At 39.3% G+C, this 9,703-nt stretch overlaps 1 protein-coding gene across 1 annotated transcript in view; it reads left to right on the forward strand.

Annotated features, from left to right (window-relative positions):
• DDX10 (DEAD-box helicase 10) overlaps window positions 1-9,094 on the forward strand; it is a 300,470-nt gene extending 291,376 nt beyond the window's left edge. The window contains exon 18 of the mRNA XM_027772832.1: window positions 8,115-9,094. Within this exon, the coding sequence (XP_027628633.1) occupies window positions 8,115-8,292 (178 nt within the window). The 3' untranslated portion in view covers window positions 8,293-9,094. The remainder of the gene's footprint in view (window positions 1-8,114) is intronic.
• Window positions 9,095-9,703: the final 609 nt, after the last annotated feature.

Consider the following 9,703-nt stretch of genomic DNA (forward strand, 5'->3'; position numbering starts at 1 on the left):
CAGCAGGATTCTTGCTAAAACTAGATTAAGTGGACAGAACCCTTGACTAAAGACAGAGCTCACTTAGAAAGAGAACTCAGAAGGGCCTGATTTAGGTTAGGTAAGAGAGTCTTTGTCAGTACCACATAAAGAGGTAAGGTGATGTGATCACACATTTTAAAAACTATATATTTTAAAATATTTACTGAGAGAGAGAGAGAGAGACCCCAGTAGGATCCTGATGCTATTGTCCCTCTCAGCCTTTAGCCAAATCATGGGCACTCATGTACCTTGAGTACTCAGAGGTGGTTTCTGGACTTCAACTGGGAATCTTAGAATGTCGGATTGCCCCTCAGAGTGTTATTTTTGTTTTGTTTTGTTTTGTTTTGTTTTACTACTATGCCATTGTCTGGCCCCTGATCACACATTTTTTTTAAAGGATAATACTATAGTTGCATGTTACTTTTGAAGAAAATCAAGATTACTCATTTTGTTGAATTGGAATGCCAAGTTATAGGGCCAGGAGGTGGCATAGTGTTTAAGGTGCTAGATTTCCACATAGCTGTTCACACTTTGATTCCCAGACCTGGTGACTTGCTTTTTCACTCTCTCTTTGTCTCTGGTCAAAGTGAGTAATAATAATAATAATAATAATAATAATAAAGTAAGATAAACAAACAAAAAAATGCCAAGTTATACTCCTTTTATACTATTGAAAGTATTGCCTCATTTTTCATCCTGAGTCTAAAGTTATTTGGTACTTCTTTTTTTCTTTTTTTGTTGTTTTTTGTTTTTTTCTCTTTTTTTGGAGAGGTTTTCACTATAGGGCACGTGCGCTCGCCAGACAGAGAGAGAGAGAGACATAGAGACAGAAAGCAAGAAATCACCCCTCCAGGGGGGATGGTCACGCCACAATCCCTTCTCCTCCATTCTCCTCTCGGGATCTTGGGCATGGACGCACACGCGCCTGGATTTTAAAGCCGCTGGGTCCGGGACGTGAACCGTGATCAACTATGTGGGAGGCCAGCAACATAGCCATTACACTAACTGCTGGTTCCCTTCTTTTTTATGATAGTATTTCCTTCACCAATCAGTACTTTAGTTTTCATTACCACTGTGATCTCTTGGATTTCATTATGCCAAGTTATACTCCTTTTATACTATTGAAAGTATTGCCTCATTTTTCATCCTGAGTCTAAAGTTATTTGGTACTTCTTTTTTTCTTTTTTTGTTGTTTTTTGTTTTTTTCTCTTTTTTTGGAGAGGTTTTCACTATAGGGCACGTGCGCTCGCCAGACAGAGAGAGAGAGAGACATAGAGACAGAAAGCAAGAAATCACCCCTCCAGGGGGGATGGTCACGCCACAATCCCTTCTCCTCCATTCTCCTCTCGGGATCTTGGGCATGGACGCACACGCGCCTGGCATGAGTTTTAAGCCACTGGGTCCGGGACGTGAACCGTGATCAACTATGTGGGAGGCCAGCAACATAGCCATTACACTAACTGCTGGTTCCCTTCTTTTTTATGATAGTATTTCCTTCACCAATCAGTACTTTAGTTTTCATTACCACTGTGATCTCTTGGATTTCATTGGAATTAATGATATGTTATTTGGGAAAAAAATACAACATAGATATAAAAACCCACTTATACATTGGCTTAAAACGCATCATCTACATTCCAAAGGCAATAAGAATGTGGTTTTAGTTAGAGATTATTCTGCATGACCCGATATGACATAGAGTGGTCTGTCAGATCCTTAGCAGTACAGCTCAACCCAGTGAATTTGTTCATCATTTATTCAAGAGACCTTTTTTGAACCCCTGGATACCAGGACAGTTGTGGCTACAAAGAAGAATAAGACAACATTTTGGTCCTTAGGAAACTGGTAGTCTAATGGAGGAGAGGCAGGTAAGCAAGTAGAAAACCTCATTGTAGCATTTCGGATGATATGCTTGCACAGTAAGAAGGGTACACCTAAGTGGGTACTTCACCCATACCAGGATGAGTCAGGTAGAAGGGAACAAATGAAGAAGCCTAACTAAAGTAGAGACAGAGGCTTGGGAAAACTTAGATGGATTTGAGAGAAAGAGAACTGAAGAAATGATTAATTAACTTAAGGATGTGAAGGACAAGACGGTTCAAGGATGACTACTGTGTTTTTAGTGGGGGTAATACGGTTCACTTCAAAGAGAAAGAACAGATTCGAGGGAAGCATGCAGTGTCTGGGAGCATGTTTAGTTTGAGGTGCAGGTAGCAATATTCAGAAATAGTTGAATGTGCTGATCTGGTGGTCTGAAAAGATGCATATTTTAAAGTCATTAGCATTATTAAAAGTAGTTGAAATATGGAAATGGATATAGAAGAAATTGAGAACCTAGAGTATTTTAGGGAATAAAAAGTATCCTAAAGAATGGGATTTATAAAAAGGGGGGTAGAACATAGAATGGATTACTGGAGTAGATCATAATGGGTCATAGGATTCCTTAAAGATTTATACTGAATAATCTTACTAGGCAGTCACACTAAAACTTTTTCCCAAGAGCCAAGTCGTGCTTTATGATAAGCTACTCTAAGCATATGTACAGTTGGCCAGAAAGAGAAAAGTTACATGAGAAATGTTAAGGTTTTTTTTATTTTTTATGTTTTGCTGTAGGGCCTATACAATCACTGGAGAGTAGGGAGGGAGATAGAGAGAGAGAGACTGGTTGGAGTTCTGGTCACAGCAGCTTGAAAATCACTCACTCCGTGTGTGTGTGTGTGTGTGTGTGTGTGTGTGTGTGTGTGTGTGGCCTGTGCCTAAAACAAAATCCCAAGAGGAGAATGGAGGAGAAGAGATTGTGGCGTGACCATCACCTCAGGAATGATTTCCCACTTTCTTGCTGTCTGCCTCTCTCCAATGAGTGCACATAACTTATGGCAAACTATTTTAAAAACAAAACAAAACAAAATACTGAGTCCAGAACTCATCTGCACAGTTGACTATGTGGGATCCAGCCACCTCAACCACTACACCACCTGCTTGCCTAATGTTAAGATTTTATAAATGGTATTTCAACAAAAACTGTGATGTAAGAGATTGATTCTTAAGTGTTTTTTTTGTTTGTTTGTTTGTTTTTTCTTTTGCCTTTTGCCTTTTTGGAGGGAAAAGCAGGTATGGAGACCATTATTGGGTAATTTCCTAAGAAGCCTACTAGAAACTCCAATAAATTTCTCCATATGGCCCATGGAACATGGTTCTCCAGTCTGGTACAGTGACTCCCAGCTTTTTCATCATTAGAGAACTTATATTTTCAGCCCTAGTGGTCCCACATTTAGAAAGATTTTTATTTTTCGAGAAAGTTCAGACTTGGGCCAGCAGGTGGCGCAGTAGTTAAGGTGCTGGACTTCCACAAGGCCAACAGCGGTTTGAGTCCCAGACCCAGCAGCTTGAAATTCATGCCAGGTGCATGTGTATACATGCCCAAAATCATAAGAGGAGCATGGAGGAGAAGAGACTGCATCATGGCCATCCCTCTGGGGAGTGATTTCTCACTTTCTCTCTCTCTCCCTACCCCTACAGTGAGCACTTGTGCCCTATAGCAAAAATAAAAAAAGAAGAAAGAAAGAACATAATAATTTGCAAGTTTTTTCTTTAAAGAATTGTTTTTATTTAATTTATTATTATTAATATTTTTTAAATTTTATCAGGGACAGAAAGTGAAAAAGCAAGCTGCCAGGTCTGGGAATTGAACTGCAATCTGCCATGTGTGAGTTCACCTTAACCAACCCACCACCTTCTGGTCTCGCACAGTTAATATTTCCTATTTATTCTACCAACAAAGACTCTTAATTCTGCGGCCATCCAAGCTTTTGAAGTGTCAAGCATTTACAAAACTCAAGTCAATATGTTTCTATCCAAAAACAATGAAATTCCACAATTTAGTCTGGGGCACACAATTGTACATTTTTTAGAAATAGTGAAAATAATCCATGACCCATATATCCTGTCTTAAGAAATCTCAGCTTTCCCTGTACCTCCCTGGATTCCGTGGCCCTAAATTGCAGATTGGTTCATCACTGCAGCATACCTCTTCTGAATACTTCTGACCCTTGTAGAATTACAAAGGAATAATTGATATATGCTGAGCTGCCCAGAACTTCAAATATAGGTTTATTTTATTTCTTTTATTACAAAGATTAATAATTTATGGAAGGAATTTTTTTTTAATTTAAAAAAAAGTTAAAAAAATGTTGAAATCAAGAATCAAATGTATTGAAAGTCAGTTTACTTTCTGGGAGAATTTTGGTGTTTGGGGTCAGAGAATTTAGAAAGTAAGGAAATTATTTTTCATTTAAAACTCTATTGTTGGGGACTAGTCGATAGTGTAATGGTTACATTGCTGGACTCCCACACAGTCAACTGCAGTTCGAGTCTTGGACCTGGTGGCTTTAATCTCACGCCAGGTGCGTGTGCATATGTGCCCAAAATCCCAAGAGGAAATTTGAAGAGAAGGGATTGTGCTGTGGCCATCCCCTTGGGGGATGATTTCTCACTTTCTCTCTGTCTTTCTCTGTGTCTCTGGCGAGTGCATGCACCCTATAGCCTAAATCTCTCTCAAAAAAAAAAAAACAAAAAAAACAACTCTGTTGTTAATGCACTGATTTTAAAATTGAGTTCACATTTCAATGTTATTTTTTTTTCCCATAGTTATTAGCAGTGAATAATTGGCTCTGTTATTTGCCTTGATTGTCAGGAAAAGCTTTTGTATGCCCACTTTCACTAAAATCATCTAAGTAGAATTTCCCTGTTGTCGATTCAGATTACATACTATGTGATGATATTTTTCTCTATACTTTGTTGTATGATCAGTTCTTTAAATGACGCATCAGACATTGCTAATTTTCTGTATTATCTGGATAATTGAAAATTAGTAGCTCTGAATGCTTTGTTGTTTTCATAGCAGTACTAAAGCCTTTAATGCTTTGAGCTGAGCCATGCTTTTGCTCTGAGATGTGTTTTATACACCCATATATTGTACTCTTCATGTTGAGCAGTAATGTCCTTTTTGACACTGGATTCATACATTTGAAGAATGTGGAAAGAGTTCAGCATTTTAAGCCCACAAAAATACTGATGTGAAGATAAAATGCAGAGCTCTGGCCTGGACTCAGCCCATTTTGTAGGCCACCACCGAGTTGTCAGTTATATTGGGTAATTCCTTGCCTCCTTGGTGCAGTGTTAACACTTACTTCATGAAGGGAACTCACTGGTATTACCCATTTCCAGCCTGTATTGTATTTTCACTTTTTCAGTGGACCTGTTCTCTTTGGAGTACTCCATGATCTATTTAGTAAATTGCACCAATGATGTGCTATCCTGGGACACCTCATGAAACTTTATTGAAAGGTACAAGAGCCACTCCCAAAACTTGCAGAAAATAATTTAAGAATCAAGAAACTAGAATTCTCTTACTTATGTTAGGCCTTTTTTTTTTAAGAGAGAACGAGAGAGATTTTTGCCACAGGGCGCGTGTGCTTGCCAGACGAACAGAGACAGAAAGCGAGAAATCACCCTCCCCCCCCCGCAGGGATGGCCATGCCGCAATTCCTTCTCCATTCTCCTCTTAGAATCCTGGGCATTCACGGACATGCATCCTGCATGAGTTTTAAGCCACCAGGTTCGGGACTCAAGCCGCGTTCGACTACATGGGAGTCTAGCGACATAGCCATTACGCTAACTGCTGGTCCCACTTATGTTAGGCTTTTAACTGATCATTAAGGAACCCCTGTTGATAACTGTATTGAGTAAGTTCCTGGAGAGCGTTAGCTAGATGAGGCTAGACCCCTCTGCCATATTATCTCATTTGGTGAATTACCTGTAGAATACCTATACTATTATTTAATCCTCAATTTGTTGTGCAGACTACCACTTATGTGCTATGGAAAATACCATAGAATCCCTTTCTAGGATTTGAACTGATCCGCAAAACAGCAGAGCTGCTATAATTGTTAAAATATTTGGGCTACATAAATTTCCTGTCCTCCATTTATTAGCTGAAACACTTATCTCCTGCAGGGCATATAATGTGCAGGAGCACATTATCAAAGGATGCATTAGTAGAGCTGGCTAATTAGGCTGCTGTGAGATGCACTTGTATAGGCCAGTATTGCCTTGTAGCAAATAAATCTTGGCACCTTAGCCCAGTGGAATTGGCCCAGGACTGGCCATGCTCATATACAGATTAGAGCTCAGTACTTATTTTTAAAGGCCCTGTTTCACTAAGAACCATTTTAATTCTTTGCTGACTGAATTCCCATCATAGGAAACTCTTTCATGTTCATCTCTTCAGGCACCCTTTTAAAATGCAGTTATTTTGTGGCTTTAAATAACCTCATAGTGTCCTCTAGGTCGTCTTTCCTCTAGTGGCTAAAAAGAATGGATGAGTCAGAGAACCGGACACTTCTGGGAGATAAATGGGGAAATTATTTACAGTTTTGCTTCAAGCTGGTCATAAATGGATATGCTGATTAGGCTCATTCACTTTGATATCCAGGCTGTCTTCTTAAAGAGTAAGAGTCCATTCAAAGTTGAGCAGGTTCTCTTTTGGAATATATTATATGCTTGGAATATAATATAATATTTCTGTGATTTTCCCCCCTGATTATTATTATACAGTCAATGGGAAAATTTGTTTGAAAAGAAATAGTTTGCAGACAGAAAATAAATTAACATCTATCAAGCACTTCTGTGTGCTCGTTTGTATAATTTCATTAAATCTTCACACTTATTCTAAATAAGTTATGTAGTTCCCATATTTGCAGACAAGGAAACTGCAGCTTAGAAATATTAGTTGGCCAAGTTCTGACTGAGTTGATGCCAAATCAATGTTCCTGTAGCTAATCTTTGAGTTACTGCCTTCCACTTTTTCACTGAAGCTAGTCAACTCTACTTGCTTTCGGTGGCCTGCATTTGGGACTGGATTCAGAGTCATTCAGATCTGGGTTTGAATCCCAAGTGTGTAATCTGAGTCAAGTCAACCTCCTTGTCAGATGAGGCCAGTGCTCCCCACCCTGAGAGCTCTCAAGAAGATAAATGATGAAATCTATGTAAAGTACACAGCGCAGCACCAGGCACGTAGTAAGCAATATGTGTTTGCTACTGCCATTGCTACTAGATGTTTGTTTTGTTTTGTTTTGTTTTGTTTTCATCTTGTATCCAGTAATTGGGTCATCTTTGAATACGTTGGCGGTGTCTCAGAATGCTCTGAGGATGTTTAGCTTTTTCTTATATCTGTAATGTATCAAGTGATCTCTACTGCTAGAAATTAGCCTTACTATTGTGGTCTGTGTCTTGCACATGTATAGAGTAGTGCAATAATGTTTATGTCTTATCACAGCCTCTATCACAGGACATGGTTTATACCAGAACATACTCAGAGAGAAGGATTTTTAAAAGAGAATTATTTAATCTTAATAACATTATTATTACTTTTAAATCTGTTGTAGGACACATGTGCTCACCAGAGAGACTAAGAAAGACAGTGAAAAAGCAAGCTGGCAGGTCTGGGATTCAACCTGCAGTCTGCCATGTGGGTGTCCAACACCTTAACCACTATGCCACCTGCTGGCTTCCTGAATACAGTATTTTAAATGGGAGAAATTTGTTTGATGTCTTAAGTAGTCTATAGTTTAACATTTCATGTTTCATTTTCCTTGTGATCACTGTATCACGCCTTAATGCAGTGGATACTAGAATCAGTGTGGGGTATCCCAATATTAGCCCATAGACTGCTATCTAAGAGGTGGTTTAATGTGACAGGACAATCAGACTGGAGCCTCTCAGTGTCCTTGAATCATGGGTAATGTATCCATAACTTTCTGGAATTAGTGTGAAGATTGGGCGACACAGAGGGTACAAAGTACCCTGTGGCATGCCTGGCACATAATAGGCTTTTCTCCCCATCCAGTGATGGGAAAATGCTTACTTAGAACACAGACTTAGGACACCAGTGTTGTGATTTCTTTCCTTCCCGAATGATAACACTTTACCGACTGTCTATTACTGGTGGTTTTGTAATATCTTAAATGTTTCATTTCATAATAATGAGTTGAATTATTTATTTTAAAGTAAATCATTGGATTTGTTCCCACCAGTGATACCAAGAAGAAGCAGGGAATGAGGAAAAGAAATAACAGCGAAGTGGAAGACGTGGGACCAGCAAGTCGTAATAGAAAGAAGGCCAAGTGGGAAAGCCTAGAGCCTTTGGATACAGGCCTGTCCTTAGCAGAGGATGAAGAGCTGGTGTTACATCTGCTTAAAAGTCAAAGCTAAATACCTCCTACATCTACCTTCTCCTTAAAACCTCTGGTTTTGACTGTGTGTGAAAGAAAGAAGATGAAAGCCAATTGACTTTGGGGCACTTAGGTACCTTGAGTTCCATACCCCAAGGACACCTTCTCTGGACAGAAACAGCCAGATCTCTAAGCCTCTGTCACAGGACTTGTTTTGCACCATCACAGAGCATACTCAGAGTGAAGGGAGATTTACAATTTCCTGATCCCATTTTCTGGCATGTGCTCTGTTAGGTTTTATCCTTGGGCTTCTACACTGGTCATCGGAAATGCTTTCTTTGTTTTACTGGCAAGTTCTGGAGCTTTTGTTTTCATCGTTAGAATTCCTGTCTTGCTTATTACACAGAAGTTTCTATGTTACCATTAAACAAAATTGTTCATAATTTTAATGTATTTAATATCTCTAAAGAGACCAAAAGCAATGGACCAGCCCTGGTAAGGAACGAGTATTTTTGAATTGAAACGAATAATAAACATATTTCCTATAAAATAAAGAATTAATATTTTCATTGTGTCCAGTAATTTAAGAGAACTCTCAAGGGAAGATTCTTCAGATTAAAATGCTTGGCCAATTCCTAAAACGGTGAAATGTTCACGTTAACCTTCTGAAAGATAAGATCATTTAACTTGCCCTTACGGATTGGCTAGTGATTATTTATTAAAATATGTAGAAGTCCTGAATTGAAATACTTTGTGGCTGAAATCTGTTCTCTTCTGAGCCTTACATCGTGGCCCATGGGTCTCTTGCAAGTGCTTGGGTTGGCAGGTACCACTGATCTCTACCCAGACCTACCTCCTGATAAGAAAAAAGGGAAACAAGATAGAGACTCTTTTTTATTTATTTTTTATTTACTCTTTTTGGTTATAAATAACTGTCCAGTTTTTCACAGGGAAAGATTATGGTGAGGAAATTTTGGCCTCTGCGTGAAACAATTGATTTTATCATACATTTGCCACATTCTTGCTATCCTGTCCCTTTCTTACTTCCCTATTTATGCACAAACAAAAGTAAGTTTTGGTAGGAAGTACGAATCAATCCTGAATCCATGGAAGGAGACTGATGGTATTACACCTGGATATTCCAAGTCCTTTTTGGTCTCTGAAAAGTTTTTCCTCCTTTTTATTTCCTCTCTCAAAAAGGTGGTCTCACTATGTCGTGATATATGTTTTTAGCTTCCACTCCTGAGTAACTGGAACCTCAGGAGCGTGCCACCATGCCCAGCCCTTTCAGATAGGGTCTCACCATGTTGTCCAGGCCAGTGTTGAGCACAAGATCCTTCTGCCTCGGCCTCCTGTGTCTCAGATTGTAAGTGCAGACCACCGCATGTCATCTTTGGGTTGACCCAGAGAATTGAACCCAGACCTTCCAGGTGGCCCCAGCCTGTGGAGCC

This window comes from Tupaia chinensis, unplaced genomic scaffold (genome assembly GCF_000334495.1).
Source record: "Tupaia chinensis unplaced genomic scaffold, TupChi_1.0 Scaffold000311_2, whole genome shotgun sequence".
NCBI classification, from domain to species: Eukaryota; Metazoa; Chordata; class Mammalia; order Scandentia; family Tupaiidae; genus Tupaia; species Tupaia belangeri.